The sequence below is a fragment of the Lepidochelys olivacea genome (genome assembly GCF_965140295.1).
Source record: "Lepidochelys olivacea isolate rLepOli2 genome assembly, chromosome: 2".
NCBI lineage: Eukaryota > Metazoa > Chordata > Testudines > Cheloniidae > Lepidochelys > Lepidochelys olivacea.
Window position 1 is genome coordinate 87,152,239 of NC_140412.1, and position 22,204 is coordinate 87,174,442.

A 22,204-nucleotide genomic window follows, 5' to 3' on the forward strand; every position below is an offset into this window, starting at 1 on the left:
CCAGCATTCAGACTTTCTTACCGAGATGTAATGTATTATACTTTAATGCTAATAGTAAGAGCTTCAGATCTACATGACACCAAGAGTTTAAAAATTATAAATAATGGTCCACTAGCAGTCTCCTATAAACTTTGAAGCAGGGTAACAGTGCACAATGCTGCCTACAAAGCTGAAGCATCATCTAATTCCATAAAATGCTATTTCACTAATTTTATTCATTCTCTTTCTGTCTCTGAGTTTTTTTATACACACATTTTAACTATACTATGTATACACTGTCTCTGGATCCACTTTTAGGAACTGCACTATGGAATGGCATATTCACTGGGATCCTAAATTTTTTGAAGTGACTGATGATTTCAGTTGCTTCAGTTTGTGAGTGCCCAACTTGAGACATTTGAAAATTAGGCCCTTATTTGCTGTCAGGTGCTCAACACTTTCTGAAAAATCAGGTCCCTAATAAGACACCATGTTGGGGAACTCAAAAGTTCAGGGTTCCAAAATCTCTACCTGTGAAAATTTAGCTTAAATGTTTTCAATATATCATTTCTGTTTAGTTAAAAATAAAATTTTAGATAGGAAACACTTAATACAGAATTATATTTTTCCTACTGGTTATCAACATTCATAATGTCACAGTTTCATAATGGGTTCTGCTGATTTTTGGGCCATATTTTCTTGTTGATATTTTTAAATTTACACTTAATTATTCAAATAACTGCAAATTCGGTATTTGACATTCACTTTATCACTCAATTCAAGTCTCCTGTATTTACAGGCAAGATTTGATTGCCATTGATATGCTGCATACAGAATATTTCCCTGATGGTGATTTTAATTATAATAATCTGAAATAGTGATTGGATCATTTTGAAACCCTTTCATAATGTATGTGATAACACTGTGCGGCTTTACCTCATATTGTATCAAATTCAGTCCTGGTGTATGCAGTTGCAACTCGATTAACTCCAAAGAAGTTACACCCTCTTCACTGGAGTTTTAATAGGGCTGAATTTTGTGTATTCAGTATACTTACTATATTGTATACATTTTTAAGTTTTTGTTTGTTTGTTTATTTGAGGAAGAGGGCTAAGCTACTTATTTTCATCCTCTTAAAATAATACATGTAACAATACATGTATTATAAATGTTATATGTTAATCAGAATTCAAGGCCCAGTCTCAGATATGATTGTACAAACTTGAGTACACTCCAGGAGGAGAAAAATTCTCCCAGGAGAAACTTTTGAATATCTGTCTGTTCTCCCTTTTTATACATTTAATTATCCTTAACATGTTCATCTTAAAAACAGGATAACTCAATTTCAGTCAGCACGACAGCCCAAGAAAACAGCATTTGTTCAAGTTACTTTACTACCATCTGTTACCTACACAATACACAAAGTAGTTTAGCAGAATTTTCAAACAGAAACCCAAAATAAAATGAATCTAGAATGGATGTTTGAAACTTAAGGAATCAAATAAACTCTTCAACACACACATATACAGAAAGGTATCTAAACTACAGCAACAGAGGCACAGAATAGTGCTAATATACAGGATCTGAAAGAGGTGAAGCTACATGCTACATTCTTTGATAACTTATATGCTGGTGACTGTACAAACCTCTGTGGCAGTGGTTTCACCATCAGCTGCAGTATCCGTCTGTTCACTGTCAGTCTATTTTGTTACACAAGTAACCAGGTTCCAAGAAGTAAGCAGGAATAAAGAATAAACCCAACTTGTCAGTAAATGCAGGTCACAGCTTGAATTGCTAAGTCTACATCTCTGTGGCGTGGCTTTTTAAACCATATATAATTTAAAGAAGCAACATAAAAATGCTATATTTAATAAACAGAACAGACTCAGAGGAAGACTCAAGACATACTGTACACAGTATATGGCTTTACCATAACAGCTTGATTAGCCCAACAAAACATTATCTGAAAAAACGTTAATTGAATCACAGGTTTTTCCTCTTAAGAAAGCCAGGTGGCTTTTTTAAAGAACTAAAACCTTGTAAAAATATATATAATTAACAAACTTTTCCCTCACAACATAAAAATAAATAAATACAATCCTGTTAATCAATTGTTTATGCTAGTATACATAGTTACTGCGGTGTTTGATTTTGTAGTTCAAGGGGGAAAAGATGATAATTTTTTTTTAAAATAAAAAAGCTACTTTAACAGTCACCTGACTTTCAGCCCCTCATCTGTACAGATTTTATTACTGTCCCCACATTTAAACATTATGAGGCTGTCTGCATTACCAAGGAGTTCAAATAAGTATATACACAGTTATCTACAGTCCACCTATGTCATGTGGATGGCCCACCCCCCCATTTGCTAGTGGCAAGATAGAGCTGCCAATATTGTTTCTAATATTAAACAGGGACAACCTTACCATTTCAAAAAAGAATACAATTTTAAACACTTTTCATTCCAATTAAAAATACTGACCAACCCCCCCCCCCCAAAAAAAAACCCAAACCAAAACCAAACCAAGTACAAGTGGTAAAAATGAAACAAAGCACAGCATCATGCAGCCTAATGTAAGCCTACTTTTCAGGCTGCACAAGTAGAACATTGACACGGTCAGGTACGTCTTGGAATAGACAATATGAGTGTCAATAAGTTAATACAGATAGAGCCAAATTTAGGTAACTCCTCATGAGGTGGTTGTTAAAATGGTTAATAGGCTTGCAGATCATCAAAATAACAACTTTAAAAGCAAAAATTAAATATCATTAAGTACCATTAAGTCACCAGCCCTTGATCTGCATGCACAACTTTCACTAAAATCAATGAAGGTTCTTCAACTGACCAAGGATCATAAATGGTCATAAGACTATATATAAAGTAATAAAAGTCAAGTAATTTATAGTTAAGACAATACTCTTCATCCTTAAGTCTCATCAACATGAAGAGAGAGAAAAAAGGCAACACAGTTGAAGGTATGGATGGAAGGTCAGACTCAACTTTGAATTTCCTTTCTTCAGTCAGTTTGTGACAATTTTAATGTTACCTTAAAAACACTTTTGATACTTCCTTTGCCTTTGGCTATCACTCCTTGTTTTGAATAAAGGGTACAGAATGTGCATTATTCATATGCTAGCCAGAACTGGTTAGGTCATTTTGGTCTACTGGGTACATACAAAATACTATATACAATTTTCTAGTAAGTGGATTTGACTGGACAGGTTACTTTTTTTTGTATGAAAGTTTAGTGCCAGAATAATTCATAAATCAAAATACATTGATTATAAACATAAAGTGTTATAAAAAGATTCTGTAAAAGTAGTTGCTTTGCTAGTAAAGCAATCATTCTTTTTTTGTACTAACTAAAAGGTCAGACATCATTACAATTTTATAAGCAAAACTGTTTTTGAGTTAAAACAGTATAACTGAAATCCAATTTACACCTGTAACTTAAAACCATCTGAATAGAGGAGTCCAGGTATTTTTGAAAAATAAATAAAAAAATGTCTGGGGCCAAGACACTGTAATGCTAAATTTTGGCACAGATTGTTATTACAACAGTTACGATTGGAAAGAAAAGGCTGTCAAGAATTTTAATCACTAAAGTGTGGATCAAGCAGCTAATGAAATGTAAAGGGACAAATTCTGCCCTTGGACACACAGCCTGACACCGATGCACGTCTTAGGATAGAATGTGGTCAAAGAAGAAGTTTTATCAGAATACGGTCCATAGGGGCAGGATACTTATTGTAGCTCTTAAATATGTCATGCACATCATTGGGTACACTACTGTTAACTAAAAGTACACGTTCATACAGAGAGTTTTTTTCTATTTCTTTCTTAATGAAACAAATTCTAAATGAAATACAGAAATCAGTATATAACCACGATGGACAAATCTACTAATAAACCAATCTACACCAAGAGGCTAAAAGTTGATGTTATTGAACTACTTGTCAAATAAAGATTTGAAGTCATTTAAAAAGCAGTGAAATGGAGGTTTAAGAGGCTCAGCAAGGCAGATTTCACTAGGAACAGAGAGTTAAAAGAATGGCTGGTTAAAATTATAGACCAACTGTAGTGCTCTGAATGATATGCAGCTGCTGGAACTAATTGGCAGGCTAGGGAATACGAACGAAAAAAGATAGCTATATTCTGATAAGCTTCAGCTGCTTGTCCTCTAGTTTGTGACAATAACTGCTGTGATTTGTTTTGCCGATGTAATGCAGACATGCCCAACTTTAAAACATATTAACTTTCATGCAATATTTTGAACAAGAAATACACCCTTGATTAGGCACAAGTCTGTGTAATTTGCCATACAAGTATTGATTCTGGGGTAACCATTATCACAAAAGGACTAAATTGCAAAGTTTATTTTACACATTGTTATTATGATGATATTCACTTTGACCACTAAGTCTAATATCAAAAGAGGTGGTCATTTCTGAAAGAAGAATACACAAATGGATTATATAAACACTGCTTTATTATTATTTTTGGCTATACACTCTGCTTCTATAATAGACAATATATTATTATGTTTTTACTATTATAATCATCTGAGTGCAGAGCTATTGTAAGTTGAAATTTAATGCTATCTCAAAGTGAAGACATGAAATGAGATAGTAAAATTGATCTTGGATGCCTTTCATCCTAAATTGCAGTTTTTTTTCCTTAAAGACTGGAACCAAGAACATCTAAAGAAAATGTTTTGGTGCAAACAGATGTAACTCTGGCATTCCACAAAAGGGAATCACAATCCTATGGCCAAATGTTGCTGAAACTCATGAGGCAGATTTTAAAAATCTTTAGAGGCGAACAGAATGTGCATACAATGCAAGTCAGACTAATAACTGCATGTACAAATGGCTAATGGTAATTTATATATGCAACTACCTGATTTGTGTCTGCAAGGACAGTACAATTGTGTGCACAAAACAAGCGTGTAGTTGTGCATCTAAAGATTCTAAAAATCTGACCCCATGCTTTTACTCTGTCAGCATCGAAAGGCTCAGGAGTAAAATAGGTACCAATCACTCAGTATCTGTTATACAATCAAGTAGATTCCCTTTCTTCTTCTTCTACTTCTATGTAATGACATCCAAATTTCTCACCAGCACTACAGATCTTGTTGCCAGGCAAATTGCTTTAGCTGTATTTTGTTATAAGCCCATTCAGTTTACTGACAGAAAGCACTAATTCTGGTAGTGCTAATTTAAAGCACCAAGTGGTAACTAGGAAATGCTACCATTGCAATTGAAAAACGTACCAATGCAAATTTTCAGTGGAATGCTGCACTGAATGGGATACTAGCTGAATCTACAGTAGAGACAGGATCAAGCCACAAAGACCAGATCCAGATTTTGACATTCAAAGTTTGGGATATTAGGAACTGGGGATTTTGCTTGGCCTGTTACAAAATTAAAGGCCATTTTCAAAATTCTGACTCTGGTTTGGATTCTGAGCACCCCCAAAATTGGGGATAGTTCCAATTATTAGTTGTTTGATATGTAACTATGCATGCAATTGTACTTAACTACTCGCTATTTAAACAACTCTTCTACTGTCTTTAGTAAAAACTAGTATTAACTGGGAAAAAAACTGATTGGAAGAGAGAGAGATTTCAGATATTGTTCTTTAGAGTTGATTTGTGGCAAATCGTAAGTGTAATTCACTGCACAACTGATAAAGTTTGAACCAAGCTGTTACCTCATTCACAGTGTTGTGCCTAACCCTGGGACCCAAGCTGCACTCCCAACACAAAAAACTCTTACATATCAGCACAGACAGAAATGAGGTTCTGAAAGTAGGACCACTATTGCAGCATTCTAACACTGTTTAGGACTGAAGCACTGAACACAAAAAGAAGTGTGTTCTATGCCGAGGTACACACCTCTTCCTCTGAACTGTCACTCAGGTCATTGTCAAGTGAGGCACTCAAGGAGGCCGCCTTGGGCTCCAGGTAGCAGAGGCACATAGCCAGAGGAAAGGAGAGAGTGAGAGCATATGGCACTGAGAATGAGGCAGATAGCAGAAAGAAAAAGATGAAAAGGAAACAAGGCACAAGGGATGGTGATCGGATGGGAAGGTAATGCTGCACGCTTTCAGGCAGGAAGTTGGTTTCAGAGAGGTTAGGGAAGGAAAGGTAGCCGTCATCATCCAGGAGAGCAGGAAATGACTCTGGAAGTTGCAAGGAGAAGGAAAACAGTGTTCCGCTGTTACCAGCTTTTTGCTTATAGCTAAAAGCCATGTCTTGTTCATCAGAGCAAACTCTTCCTTTTCTATCAGATTCCAAGTCAGACTCACTGTGCATTTGCATAATGTCTTTAGATGACTCATAACTTAATGGGTTTTGAGCATTCTCCTTACATCTCCTACGAAGCTTTGTTGAAAATACAGGGGGACCAGACTGTGAGGTTGATGAGGAATTAAATGAATCAGTGCCAAGCAAAGATGACTGATGAAAGAGAAAGACCAGCAAACAAGGTGCAGAAGCAAAAGGACAAAAAGAAAACTGTAATTAGTTAATTTTCTTCTGTGTTTATATATACAAAACTCACAAAACAGAATTTTAACACCAAAGCTTTTCACTGCGTTAAATGAGACGAATTCTCAAGTCGCATGCCAATTATTAGTGATGGAGGGTTGCAGCTTACAAAAGCAATTTCTTCATTCAACATTTGTCTGTCCAGTCATACGTAGTACACGATTTAAATAAAAGTCCTTTAAAGGAACCTAGTCTATGTGCACCTCCAGATACTGTGGATTCCCATCTATCATAAGTGCTTTCAAACGAAGTACATGGATAACAACAAAAAAACCCTAAAAACAAACATAAAAATCCCCAAACAAAAAAAGGCATTGAAACAAGGGAAAGAACTTCTAATAACTATTCTGCTTATGACAACATGTCCTGCAGTCCTTACTCAGTCAAGTCAGTGGGAAATTAGCCTGGGCAAGGACTAAACACAAAGTGGGAGATTTTCAAAAGCACAAAAGACATTTAGGTGTCTGTCATCCGAGATTTTGAAAATCTCCCCCAAAATGACTGAAAAATCAAGGCTTTCAATAGTCTTTTCCCAAGTCTCCTCCACAGAATATCTAACAGAATAAAATGTCCCAAAATTAAAGATGATCAAAAATGAAAACTTACTCTGGTTTTGGGAAAAATTACTAGCTCAGCCGTTGCCAGTTTCATGGGTGGGTAACTAAGCAGAAAAATCATACTCAGTAGATGAACACAGTGGGACAGATCCTCAGCTAGCTTTACAACAGGTGAAGATTTGCTCAGTGTATTTAAATTTCTTGTCTCACTTTTGTTTTGTGATTGGGGCCTAATCAATTTGGCCACATGGAAAGAAGCCTCATCTAATAATCAAATAATAGTTCTAAATAATTTTTCAGAAGGCTCAGGAATGGCCCTCCTCACCAAGGACTACACGAGTACACTGTGTGACTTCAATATCCCCTGGAAAGAGCAACTGCACTGGCCCCAAACAGGCCACTAGGTACAGGAGGTTTGGGAGCAGACTGGAGGAGGGGACATAGGATCCTTGGCTATGCAGATGCAATGTCCCCAACAGCACCTCATTGGCTGTGCAAGGGAATGTCATTGCAGTCTATGTGCTAGGATTCTAGCTACATGAGCCTTGGGGGTAAGGGCTGAATTCCATACAAAGCCAAATCCCTCTGGTTTTGCGCTAGAAGAGTGATTTTTTTCCTACCCTTTATGCACAGGCAAAAAAATGCAGCCAATACTCTTGCTAGAAAGTTCGCTCTACCTATGAAGAACAGGCAGGATTTACTACTCTTTCATTGAGATGCAAGAATGTTAGAAGGGCATTCAACAAAATATTTAAAATGTAAACAAATAAGACAAGACAATGGTGCGAGTTGCCATGAGGGAATGCACTCTATTAGTGCGCTGTGAAACTATCATATTCCCTTGTAGCCTCTCACTGGCATTCTTAAAAAAAAAAAAAAAAAAAAAAAAGGGCCAGTAGATTTAGCATAATGTTTGTTTATTTTTAGACATGTTGGGTCAAATTCAATATGGACCACTGTGAATAAATGGAACAGAGAACTAGCTCCATTACCCAAACTGCGACAACTTGAACTGCACCCATTATTACTGTCTTCCCAGACCAGTTTTCTACATTTCACATGCATTTACAGTCTTACACCTGGATCCCAAAACCAGCTCCATGTGGGAACAGGCACCTGCAACAGAGCCAACTGGAAGGTAAGGGGCCTTAATGCCATATCCTGCAATCACTGGTTACTATGCGTAAACCTTACTACGTATTTTAGTAGCAGGAGCTGGTCCCCTTAAGATGAACATTTACATTTAAAAAAATACAGATTTTTCCCCATTACTTTCCTTTAGCCTAGTCTTCAAACAGATCACATAACTACACACTTCCTGATTCCAGTTAGTTTAGGTAATGATGCATTCAATTTCATAGCATTCCAGAATTTAAAAAAACAAGTAAGTAAAAAGCATTTTATAAATTTTAGATACTTAAGTTTAATATAACATCAATTTTAAACATTATTCAAAATGAATTCCTTTTTTAACTATCTGCCAATAATTTCATGTTCAAGTGCTATGTTCAAGTCCATACTTGTTCTGAAGTGTCCAAACAGATTAAATTTGGATGAAATTACTTTATTTTATGTGATATATGCACACAAATATTTCTTTACAATATGAAGCCAAAAGTCATAATTTGTAAATTTTTCCTCTGCCAGTAATATTTTAATGCATTTATTTACATGCCTGGAGAATGAACATTTAGAATTTCTCCTGGTACACTAGTTAGACCTGCAATGCTTAATTCAAACTGTAAAATTCCTTATCAGAAAAGCTGAAAAACTATATACAAAAGTTTAGATTTCTTTGAACAAGAAACAAATTGAAAATTGGTCCAGTTGCTTCTTCAGGCCTGAACCGTATACCCATTTAGGTCAACTGCAAAACTCCCATGGTCCTCAATAGAAACCGAACTGGGTCTTCAATAATATTTTAAAATTGCATTACTTAATTGATTACTTAAACACAATTTTTATTTTTGGAAAATAAATTATGTATTCTGGGGGTGGGTAAGTAACAATGTTCTTCTGAAACTCTCATTAGCAATTTCCAGCTATATGTCTCCTTTGAACTGCAGCTCACCCTCCTGCTTGACCTAAGTTAACAATCCTATAGGGACAGCATTTATTTCCAGTGGACATTTCTTTTTTTCTCCCATACATTTGAATTTCAATATAGTCTTTTCCATTCACAATCCATGTTAAAAATTACAAAGGTATTATTTTTTAAAAAGAGAGCTCTAAAGGATGGTCTCGGTTTTGGGGTACAATTTGCATCTGTAAATTTGTTCCTGAATTTTTGCACCTGCAACTTAATTGCAGGTGTCTGTTTAGGGACTCGAACCTCCAATTACTTACCTCATTGCAGGCATATCTCAGGGAGTGAGAAGTGCAAGCTCTCAGATTTGTATCCATAATTCATTTTGTGGGGGTTATAAAACGTGGGGGTGCAATTTTGTGCTTCTAAGCAGAAAGGCTGGGCCCTCACCCTTTTTGAAAATGTACTCCTTAATATGGAGCATCAAAGTTCACGAAATATCCCTTTGCATTATATCCTAGATACAAATATTTCACATGCTGTTTTTTTCTGATGTAGGGGAACAGGAAGATTGTTTGGCTGCATATTTCCCGATTCTACATGCCTTTTCCTCAGTGCTAATCTCTGAAGTACAGCATCTGCTCTGTTTGATTTACACTTTATCAAGAATAGAGCAAGCTGAATTCCAGAGTTATTGAAAGAGGAGGATGGGATGTGGTGAATGACAGAAATCTATACCACATGACTGAGGAGTAGAGAAATGCCAGTAAAAATAGGCTTTTCAGTGCAAAGCTACACAAAAGGGAAGCCAACACCTTACTAAGCCAGAAAAAAACATGCTACAGTACACTAGTGCTGAACAGTTAGGTGTAGAGAATATATGCCCATTAAGTATGTGCTGAGGTATGGAATGTGACCAGAAAAAAACCCCAAGTGGTTCTTCAAACACTGAACTGTGCAAAAAAACCTGAAAAAATATTGCTGCCCATTCAAAAATGAACAAAAATAAATAAATAAAACAAAAACACAAAAGAAAGAGCAAAAGTGTATTACGTAAATGCCACTCCTTTTAGATGTTCCCTGTTGAAAGTCAGATCACACTGACTGCTAAACCAAACTGTTTCTAAATCAAATAGCAGAAAGCATGAATTAACTTTAAACACATCACCTACTCACTCACAGAGAACACACAGCACCATACACTGTTTTCTTGTTATGCGTTTAATACACATTATGCTTCTTCTTATCCTTACTGAATTTTGCTTCTCTCTCTAATAATTACTGTGGTGCGCCAAGTACTTCACAGCTGGGTAAGTTAAATAGTAAACCTGAAAACATTACCTTTGTGTCATGGCGTATTGCAGAGACTGGAGCGATTTCCTCTCCTTTTTTTTTGCCCTCTTCCTCATCTCTTTCTTCCTCTGCTTTTTTCTCTGGCGTCACAGTGGTTATCAAGTTGGTTTGAGAGATGCCCTTTGTTGTGGCGTACTGGCCAGTACCAACCTCTGCAGCAGACATAGAATCCTTCATGTACATTTCATGGTTTTCATTCACTGATGCTAAAAGCAAATATAATTTAAAGAGATCAAGTCTGAAATAGCTTGTTCTGCAGATCTGAATAAAATTAGAAGCTGGGTTTGTAAAACATTATTTTGCTGAAAACATTAAAATATCGTATTTCAGGAATCCACAAACATGCATATATACTTAAATAAAAGTGTTATGTGCTTACTTTAAAGGTCTGGGTTGTATAGACATACATACATTTTTCAGATGTATGTGTATACACACACTACATTCATAATGCATGCATTACGCATTATTTTGAACTGTTAGTAAGCTGTTAAAGCGCTTACCATGATTTAATATCTGAATGAAATTAGTGCATTGCCATATTAGTAGGCCAGGAATGTAAGAAAAAAAAACTGACTTCAGCCATGGGTAGAGGAACAAAGGACTTTTTTGAATCTCTGTTACAATATAACTTAATGCAAATCAAATGCATTGTATATCGCTGCACTGCATTTCACAAAATGACATTCTTAATGTAACACATGCATAACATCTGAGAAGCAAGAAACAGCTTTTCTCTCTTAATATTATTATTATTCAGAATTAAAATCTGACAGTCAAATATGCCCACAGCCTCAAAAACAGGATGGCAAAAATATTGTGTTCAGGTCCATTGACTATCTATGTGATTAAGCCAAACAGGATATGGCTTTTCTCAGTATTTGAGGTCTTAAATGTTCAATAATCTATAAACCTAAATACATATTAATGATTCCAAAAGAAGTAGCGGATTAACAAATACAATACAACTATATGCCTAGATCCTGCACAGGAATAACTTTATGCATATAAGCAGGTCCTAATCTAATGGGATTGCTCACACCCATAAGGTTACTATCACATGTGAAAGTTTACACTAGCCCTGATCCTGCAATTTCACACAATGCTGAATGTTATAGTCAGATTTGCATAACATAACAATTTTCATGAGAAAATCTGAATGAATGCCACCCCAGTAGGTGTATCTATGCAAATTAATATATTTTTAAACCTTGCAGATCCTACTACACTCGTAAGAAAGCATTTCAGATTTCTTGTCTCTTAGATGACCTGGGGGACTGTTTGGATATTATAAATAAAATAAAATAAAATAACACAGAAGGGTAATTTGTGCTTGGAGACACATGCACAGCAGTCAGGTCACTAGTTGCTTGGTAACCAGCATGAAGCATATGAGAATTAGAAGGATCCAAATTAACGAAAAATAAGCACCGTTTGCATCCATTTCATGGGGAGAAGGGAGGGATTGTCACTAATATGTTTAAATCACAGATTTTTTCCCTAACCTCAGTAGTCTTCATTATGTATCATCTGTGTAGCATTTGTGATATCCTTTTGTCAGCATTCATTTTTTAAAAATGCAGTCATTTCAAATAAAGCTTCTTAAAATACTTTTTTCGCACAAAAGAAATATTCAGAAACCAATTATGAATGTGGGGTGAAACAGTACAGTACTAAAAACTGACCAAGTAGTTTAGGTTTCTGAACAGCATGCTGGTTTAACCTAAAGGAGAAGCAGAACCTTGATTTCCATGAGCTACAGAGAAGGAGGAAGGAAGTAATATTAACCTATGCCATATTATCCTTAATATTACATAATCTGAATTAATTTATGTAAAAAGCTATATCTCATATCATGCTAAGCAGCTGTGCTAGACTGGAAATAAGAAACAAATGCTATTTGTTACTCACTGAAGAGAAATGATTCACCTGTGAACTTCTATCTTATTCTTATGCCATTTCCATGCAGAAAATTAAATTACAACCTTCGTACGAAACCTATAATTCATCTAAATCCTGGAGAAAACTTTGAATGCTGGTTTGCTACACACTGATGGGCAGATGCTAGCAGCCTGTGCAAACACTTTTGAACAGCCCCCAAAATACAAAAGTACTTTGCAGTGATGGGGCTGAGGAATGCAGCCCAGGAAGGATGTTTCCAGGGATATAACCTCCAAACAATTATTTTAAACTATTGTACATGCGGTTTAGTGCGTCCCATACTCTGTGAAGTGTTCTTCAGAAGAGTCTTTATGAGTCCAGGATAAAAAAGTCATCACTGGCAGGAATGGACTAGTAACATTCCAAGATGGGAAAGACAGCAAGAGTTTTTATCTATGTAAAATCTGACAACAGCTGTATTTTATTGTAACTGTTTTCCATTCAACTTCACATATTTCTGTTCACTATTTTTTAAATTATGTATTTACCCCAGCCTTAACCTCTCCTTCTCACGGTCCACCTCTGCATGCGCACTCAAATCTCTCGCTCGCTATTCCTCACACCCAGCTTAACTTCACCCACTCCACTAGGCACTCACTCATTCCTTTTTCTGGCTAGTGCATCTGCAATGTATCTTGAAGGGAAGGGGCATACTAGGCTGGGTGCCTTTCACAGTCTTCAAAGGCTAGGAAATTTGTTCTTCTCCTTCTCTGGCTGGATTAAAAAGCTGATGGAGCAAAGGGAATCTTTGCTCTCCCTCAAGATCATCTCTTTTCCTCTTGAGGCCTAGAAAGGGAACTCTCAGTGCAAGGGATTCTTGCTCTCCTGTAGAGATCAGGTACACCATAGGAAGCACATGGGAACTGGGCCTCTGCCTCATCCTGTCTGGATAGCAAGGTGAATGGTAAGAAACATCTTTGTAGCTGGGAGCCAGGAGGCGTCGAGAGGGGAGTTGGCCTATGCAGGTTGCTGCTGGGAATGCCTGCTGAGATTCTTCCTACAGTAGAACTTCGGAGTGACGAACACCAGAGTTACATACTGACCAGTGAACCACACATCTCATTTGGAACCAGAAGTATACAATCAGGCAGCAGCAGAGACGGGGGGAAAAGCAAATACAGTACAGTACTGTGTTAAATGTAAACTATTAAAAAAAAGAAGGAAAGAAGAATTTTTCTTCTGCATAGTAAAGTTTTAAAGCTGTATTAAGTCAATATTCAGTTGTAAACATTTGAAAGTACCATAACGTTTTGTTCAGAGTTATGAACATTTTAGAGTTACGAACAACCTCAATTCCCGAGGTGTTTGTAACTCTGAGGTTCTACTGTAACTAAAATGAGCACTATGGAGCAGAAGTCACCAGGGTGCTATTTCTATGTCTTGTCCCAACATACTTTGTGCTCCTTATACACCAGTAGCCAACAGATGGGCATTGGTTCCAGGATACAGTCCATGCACTTGTAAGCTAGGGGGAGCTGGCCAGCCCTTTAGTTCAAGACAATAACTAGCTCATTAACTTCCTAATCCAGACATGACTACATATAACTGACTGCGCATGGTACGTTCAAAGGCCCAGAGTGACAGAGGAGAACAGCTTCTTTTGAAAGTCAGTGGGACTTGGTGACTTAGGGGCCTTTGAAAATCTTGGTGACTTAGGTGCCTAAGTGACTTAGGAGCCTTTGAAAATCGCACCCTGCTTGTTTAACTGGAGAAAGGTGCTCAGTGGTGTGACTGTTTAGCATCACGTAACATCTGTCCAGAATCAAAACATTTTAAAATCCACTTAGATGAACAACAATACAGAAAAATGTTTGGTTCTCTTGCCACATAAGTCTTATGCTACAGATTGTGCAAAGTTACTAAAAGCAGAAGAAGGGCCAATGTGTTTATTTAAAGGCTATCTACTTACAATAAAGAATCATGGTGAATATACTTACAAGTCTCATTCAGCAGAAGCTGAAGGGATATGAGATCACAAGAGGTTTATAGCTATTCTCTAGCACTGTCCTTTACCATTATAATTTGTGACAAAACTCCGAGGAAGACAATTAAGAGCATCTTACCCCCATCTAAGCTGCGAGACATAGTATAACGTTTGCTGGAAGAACGCTCAAAGTAAGGTGCAGGACGGTCTATTAGTGCACTGGCTCGTCTGGTTTGGGCTTGTGTTCTTCCACTGTAGCGGAATTTGGAACCCAGTGTAAGGAATTTCTTTGGCGGTGCCTCTGGTAACAACAGCCTAATACACACAGAACAGTAAAAATATTATTCCAAACACAAAGAATTTATTTTATGGATTAAAAAAACCGCATAAAATGTTGTGTATCTTTATCTTTGTTCTGTAAACCTCTGTGTAAAGGGAAACATAGAGCATGCCCTCAACGTTGGCTAAGTAATTTTGTAATGATATACAGAAAGGCTGAATTTTTCACAAAGTCTTTATGGGGAGAAACAGGTTATCTAATGAATGAATCTCTTCTTTTATTAAAATAAAGAGATACACCTCAGCACTGTTTTTTTATAATCATCAAAAAGAGAAACAAAGATACCATGTTCTTGGGGACTGTCAGTTATGCTGCTTGAAAACAGGATAAGGCCCTTGCGTACATTTGAGGTTTTTGTTGATACAGCTACACTGGAGACTAGCCATCGATCCCTGCAGTCAGGCCAGATTCCCAATGTACACAAGGCCCTACATGCATACAGATGTTGGGGCCCCCTGTACTCTGCAATTACATGGCTAGTGGAATCCCCTTCTTACCATGGAGTCATACTGCGAAAACTAATCTTTCCTTTGGGGTGGGGGAGGGGAGTAACACATTTTTTCCCCGTGTGATTGCAAAGAAACTTTCCAAATGTCAACCAAATGTAATCAACAGGATGGATAAAAACTGATGACTTAAAAAATAAAATAATCAGATTTTTTTAATTTAAATTAAATACGGGTTTATTTTTAAACAATAAACCAGTTTAAAATGAAATTAGAAATTCAAAACCTATGTTAAAGCCCAAATTTACTGTATTATATTAAAATCATTTACATTAAATACAAAAAATAATATTAAGCAGTACATGTTTGCTGCCAAGTCATGAAGAAAATCAATCCACTGAATTGGTGGAAACTGCTGCTAGGCAACAAGTACTAGCGTTCCTTGAAGGGCTAAACAAGCTTGCGACAGCAGTAGTCACTTCTGCAGGTGCAGAGAGAATATATTCTTTCAGTTTATTTCACTAGTTCAGTACAACTACTAGTTCACTCAAAGCTAAGAAACCAACTGGGAGTTGACAAAGCAAGAAGGCTAGTTTTCCTCTTCCAATCTATGAATAAAAAACTAGGTGTGAAAGGATAAGATCTACTAATTCTAAAATCTAGAAGGACGATGATCAGAAACAATCAATTCAATTCACTAATTATAGAGAATATTTTCTTAATTTTAAACACAAAACAAGTTTTAATAAATTTTTTTTCTTATGTATCCAGACCATTTAAGGTAATTAAAAAAAAATCAAAATGCTGTTTTTGTGCATTTTTATTTGCATTTGAATTTCCATTCAGAATGTGACACAAATCACAAGTAAAAAATTAATTGTCTAGTAAATAAATGCTTCATTCACCATTTCTAACATAACAAAAATGTAGAAAATTAACAAGCTGGATGAATGTAAGTTAAGTTATACAGTTGCTTAAATAAATCTATATAGATATAGCATACCCTCCTGGTGAGAAAAAAGAAGTACCAAATTTAGTATAAAGGCTCTATATCTTTAGTTTCAATTCATCTTATTTTAATGTTTACCAACCACTAAGAATCAGCCTTTCTTTAGGAAAATAAATAAAAAGTTCAAATGTAAAGGACAATTAAAATCAATAATTTAAGTCAAGGTTTCCTGCCTGTTGATTTAAATTGAAGTGATTTAAATCAATCTACCCTGCTAACCAATGCAGCGATATCTGCCCGAGTCTACAGACAGCCTGAAACAACAGCTCTCAGAAAGGTGTGAAATCCCCCATTCATTTCAATGGTGTGTTACCTTAAAATGTAAAGGTGTTAATTTAGGGTGGGATTTTTCAAGAGCACCCAACAGAATCAGATGATTTTCAATGGGAACTGGATGCATTTGGTGCCTTTGAAAATCCCACTCTCATAGGTAAACATTACTAAATGTCCCATTGCTTATTATCTTAGTAAAAACATCCAACTAGTGTGTTTCTCCCACATTCCCAACCTGTCTCTCAGGCATTTTCAGGTGACAAAAGCCTGGCTGTATCTTCACAGCTGCTAAATCATAGAATCATAGAATATCTGGGTTGGAAGGGACCTCAGGAGGTCATCTAGTCCAACCCCCTGCTCAAAGCAGGACCAATCCCCAATCTGCCCAAAGCAGATCCCTAAATGGCCCCCTCAAGGATTGAACTCACAACCCTGGGTTTAGCAGGCCAATGCTCAAACCACTGAGCTATCCCTCCCCCAAGGGTGCCCAAGGAACATTAAATAATTAAAATTATGGGATGGACAAAATAAGTTCATTAAAACATTTACATATGTATCCCAAGAATCACGATTGAATTCCGCAGTTTCATATTTAATTCAACCAAAAATCTCATTTTTTTTTACTTTTACTCAAGTCTGCCAAAATTTTTCCAGTTGCCACACAAGTTGTGTGTGCATGAAAGAGAACGGGTACAGAAATTATGGGCCAAATTTCCAATCAGCCCATTAACTGTAGGTGTCAGACAAATGTTAGCTCAGGGGTGGCCAACCTGTGGCTCCGGAGCCACATGCGGCTCCTTGTATAGACACCGACTCCGGGGCTGGAGCTATAGGCGCCAACTTTCCAATGGGCCGGGGGGTGCTCACGGCTCAACCCCTGGCTCTGCCACAGGCCCCGCCCCCACTCCACCCCTTCCCGTCCCCTCCCCTGAGCCTGCCGTGCCCTCGCTTCTTCACCCTTCCCCCCAGAGCCTCCTGCACGCCACAAAACAGCTGATTGGCAGGTGTGGGGAGGTAGGAGGAGGCGCTGATCGGTGGGGCTGTCAGTGGGTGGGAGGCGCTGGGAGCGGGGGATGGAGGGGTGGAGCTGATGTGGGGGCTGCTGATGTGTTACTGTGGCTCTTTGGCAATGTATATTGCTAAATTCTGGCTCCTTCTAAGGCTCAGGGTGGCCACCCCTGCGTTAGCTGATAACATCATTGTGCACATGAAATGAAAAACGTCAAGTTGGCAATCAAAATCATGTGATATTTTAAGGTCCAATTAAGGACCTGCCACAGTTGGAATAATTTTGGTGAAGCATTACAAATACTTTGGGAATAGTAATCTTTCCAAATATGGTTCCAGATCAGCAATCAGAAAGGTAATAATTTTATCCCAAGTCATTTAGCCGTATTAGCACAATTGTTCTTTTTTTTTTTTTTTTTCGGTCAGGCTTTATTCTAAACCTTTAGGAAGGAAACCCCACATACCTGAAAAATGTATGGTGCTCAACACATACTTTCCATAAACGCTTTGCAGCACGATGATTTGGCAACTTAAACCCAATAGTGCTTTCAAACTGTTCAAACTAGGTAAAAAGAAAGAAAAACTGAGTAGTTATAGATTGCCAGAAGGGACCACTGTCATCATCTAGCCTGACCTCCTACATAACACAGGCCATAGCACTTTCCTAAATTAATTCGTTTTGGAAATAGCATGGCTCTTTTACAAAAACATCCAGCCTTGATTAAAAAAATTGCCACCACAACCCCTGGTAACTTGTTCCACTGGTTAATTACCCTCATTGTTAAAATTTTTCACCTTATTTCCAAATTTGAATTTGTCTAGCTTCACTTCCAGCCATTCCTTTCTCTGCTAATTTTTTGAAGAGCTCATTATCAAATATTTGTTCCCTGTGTGAGTATTTATAGACTGTAATCAAACCACCCCTTAAGCTTCTCTTTGTTAAGCTAAACAGATTGAGCTACTTGAGTCTATCGCTACAAAGCATGTTTTCTAATAATAGAATCAGAACCGGAAGGGACCTTGAGGGGTCATCTAGTCCAGTCCCCTGCACTCAAGGCAGGTCTAAGTATTATATAGACAATCCCTGACAGGTATTTTTCTAACCTGCTCCTAAAATCTCCAGTGACAAAGATTCCACAGCCTCCCTAGGCAATTTATTCTAGTGCTTAACTATTCTGACAGTTAGGAAGTTTTTCCTAAAGTCCAACCTAAACCTCCCTTGCTGCAATTTAAGCCCATTACTTCTTGTCCTATCCTCAGAGGTTAACTAGAACAATTTACCTCCTCCTCCTTGTAACAATCTTTTATGTACATGAAAATGTTATCATGTCCCCCCTCAGTCTCCTCTTCTCCAGACTAAACAAACCTATTTTTTTTCCAAATCTTCACTCATAGGTCATGTTTCCTAGACCCTTAATAATTTTTGTTGCTCTTCTCTGGACTTTCTCTAGTTTGTCCACATCTTTCCCGAAATGTGGTACCCAGAATAGGACGCAATACTCCAATTGAGGCCTAATCAGCGCAGAGAACAATTACTTCTTATGTCTTGCTTACAACATTCCTGCTAATACATCTATAACAGGGCACACTCACTTCTCGCGAGCCCACGTGCCCCCGCCCCTGGCCAAGTGTGTGTGCGCCTGCACTCTGTGGTGTGTCTTTGATGACTCAGCCGTCCAGCCAAGTCACACACAGTCTGTCTGTGTGTTAAAAGCAAAGCAAATCCCTTTTGGGGTACAAGTCCCACAGGGTCCTCCCTCAGTAATGCCTCAGTTTGACCCTGCTCCGGAATAGAGTGGTGCCCCAGGGCTCCTTCCCTGGAGACAATGTCTTTGCCCTCTCAGGGCCCTTGTGGCCCCAGCTCTTCAACTGGGCTACTACATTTCAGCTCCCACTCTGGGGTAACTCAGTGTTTAGCCACTTCCCCCAGTGACTAATGGGGAGGTTGGGGGAACTGCCGACTACTCCAGGTCACAGTCCAGGGACCCTGTAGATAGCAGCTGTCACTCTGTCCCTTTATCTCAGGCTTCATCTACACTACAGCCAGGATCTACCCTCTGAGATCGATCCACCGGCGGTCAATTTAGCGGGTCTAGTGAAGACCCTCCAAATCGACAGCAGATCGCTCTACAATCGACCCCTATATTCTGCCCCTGACAAAAAGAGTAAGGGTAAGCCAATGGGAGAGTTAACGTAGCTGGAGTTGCATAGTGTAGGTCGACTTACCATGGTAGTGTAGACATAGCCTAAGTTGTGCTACTGCTCTAATTCCCTGGGCCTTTCCTGTGGCCCCATGCCATCTTCACCCTTACCTCAGGGCCTTGTCCTGATGGAGTCCCCGCAACCAGCTCAGGGCTCCTCACCCTCCCTGGCTTCTGGCAGCACTACCTCATCCAAGATCCTGCAGCTCCCTCAGCCAGCACACACCATGTACACTCCTCCAATTCTAGCAAGGAACTGAACCTCACTCTTGCCCTGCAGCTCTTCTTATACTGACCCACTGGGCCCTGATTGGCTGCTTCCTACACAGCCGCTCTAGGCAGTCTGGAGGTCCTCTCTATTGTCCTTTTCTGGGGTGGAGTGTGGCAGGGCCACAAAGCCTCCAGCAGCGGGCCTCAAGGCCTAGTCCACCCCATCACAACATCCCAAAATTATGTTTGCTTTTTTTGCAACAGTGTTACACTGCTGACTCACATTTAGCTTGTGATCCACTATGACCCCCTGATCCCTTTCTGCAGTACTCCTTCATAGTCAGTCATTTCCCATTTTGTACATGTGCAACTGATTGTTCCTTCGTAAGTGAGGTACTTTGCATTTGTCCTTATTGAATTTCACCCTATTTACTTCAGACCATTTCTCCAGTTTGTCTAGATACAGTTTCAAATTCATTTTCTCTACCTATATAGCTTCATTACCCGTATGTACATATCTGCACATCTCTACAAATATATACACATACATTCTCCTGATTCCTGTCTTGAAATCCCGGCTTGGGTGGTGATGGAATAGTTTGTTAGGACTCCGAATGAGGAGTGAGAGTTTATTGATTAAGATGGCTGCTCTATGCATTGTAGTACAGAACAGACTTTTTAAGAAAGGACTTGGGAGATTTAGGAGAAAGATTTATGTGGTTAGTGCCTCTCAACTATTTGTTGCTCTAATGTTTTAACAACTTAACCGCAATGAGAAAACATTTGGATTTTCTGACAGTAGCCTGAGGTTAGAGAGTCCCCTGAGACTGATTTGGGTTTCAGAGACCACTAGGATTAAAGAGGTATATAGGAAAGGAACTAGAGTTAGTAAATGAGAGTGGGAAGCGTTTGGCTAATCTATCTCTATGGATATGAATACCTTCAGAAGCAAATGAGAAGGGCAGGTCACTGAAAGGGTTTGTGGTGGATGCTATGCATCCAGTCAAACCACCAGAGGGCACTCTTCGTACAATAGTTCATAACATCTTCAGGCACTTCAGAAGATGAAGTGCTGTAGATCTGAAACGACTAACATTCTTATGTACCAATATTACTGATGGATAGATATTTGATTTCATTGATTTAGTATTCCAGGATATCTGTAAAGCTCTGAATGTGTGGCCTATGTGCTCCTCTGATTGGGAAGGGCAAACAGATCCCAGATTAAACCATGTATAATCTCTGACCAGCTACAGTGATAAGCACCCAATAAATAAGTGTATTTACTAATATTTTATCAACATATTTTTCATATTCACAAAATATTTATTACGAGGTATATGAGAGTGTTATCTTTAAATGAAACAGGACAAATTCATCCTTCGTGTAATTTCATGACCCAGAATGTATTTTAGACATATTTTAAATAAGGGGTTTGCCTAATCTTTCCTAAGAAAGGGAAAAAAATTCAATACATCTTAATTTAGATGAAGAGTATTGCTACAAACTTGTGAACAATGGCAAACAAACCAGTCCATGATGTCACAAGGTATTCTGAATAAATTTCTAGTGTATGTGTCAGGATCTGCTTACCTCTCCTGGTCGGATTTTGATGTAGAAGTTGTTCCTCTTGTATGAAATTTTCAGAACCTTTGGCCAAGCAAATCTATTTATCCTGAGTCTGTCTCGATATATTAAAAGACCACTGGCACAAACCCCTAACATGATTTCAACTCCTTCAGAATCCTGAAAAAGTAAGCAACATAGTTTGTTGATTTCTTCTCTCCTTTTCCAAAGTTCCATAGTTTTTATATGTCATGTTCTTATTTGAGCTACATATTTAAACTGTGTTTGCTGTGGTGACTCACCAGGTAACCTTATTTAATTACTATTCATATCTATACAAACAGCTGTAAGGTGCCATATTTAACGACATCATATACAAAGAAGATGATTTTACTGAATGATAAAAACTTATCTGAAAGACTCCAAAAAGGAAAAAAAGATAGCATAAGAGGTTTAACTATATTGATAATTGCTTTATTAAACAGTATTACCTCCCTAATGCCATAAGCACAACCATGAGACCTGGAGTGACAAGGGGCATTTCTTTACTATCCTGTTTACTATATCCCTTATCATCAAGATTGTTGGTCTTGTGCAGTTTCACATCTAGTTCTTCCCAAGGTTACTTATTTATGTAGTTGTACCTATGCCCAATACTCTTCCTTCCTCATTTCTCTGCCAGTGTAAATGAATAAATAAATAGAAAAAAAAAGAAAAGAAAAAGAAGGAAGCATTTATAATGGAATGGATCCTTAAAGCTTATAGAGCTTGTGCTCTCACTCATTTTGCCTGAGAAACCAGGCTGCAGTTCACATTTCTC

The 22,204-nt window shown here is 37.9% G+C and overlaps 1 protein-coding gene across 23 annotated transcripts in view; it reads right to left on the minus strand.

The window, feature by feature from the left end:
* Nucleotides 1–22,204, minus strand: part of EPB41L3 (erythrocyte membrane protein band 4.1 like 3) — a 132,058-nt gene that overhangs the window by 19,516 nt on the left and 90,338 nt on the right. For 16 of the 23 annotated variants that reach the window (XM_084619943.1, XM_084619950.1, XM_084619948.1 and 13 more), the window contains 5 exons: nucleotides 21,412–21,564; nucleotides 17,872–17,969; nucleotides 14,471–14,646; nucleotides 10,455–10,672; nucleotides 1,626–1,679 (listed from right to left, as the gene is read on the minus strand). In XM_084619943.1, coding sequence (XP_084476069.1) covers nucleotides 1,626–1,679; nucleotides 10,455–10,672; nucleotides 14,471–14,646; nucleotides 17,872–17,969; nucleotides 21,412–21,564 — 699 coding nt within the window. Of the gene's footprint in view, nucleotides 1–1,625; nucleotides 1,680–5,876; nucleotides 6,441–10,454; nucleotides 10,673–14,470; nucleotides 14,647–17,871; nucleotides 17,970–21,411; nucleotides 21,565–22,204 lie in introns of all 23 variants that reach the window. The other 7 variants (XM_084619944.1, XM_084619930.1, XM_084619949.1 and 4 more) reach the window with 3 other exon arrangements.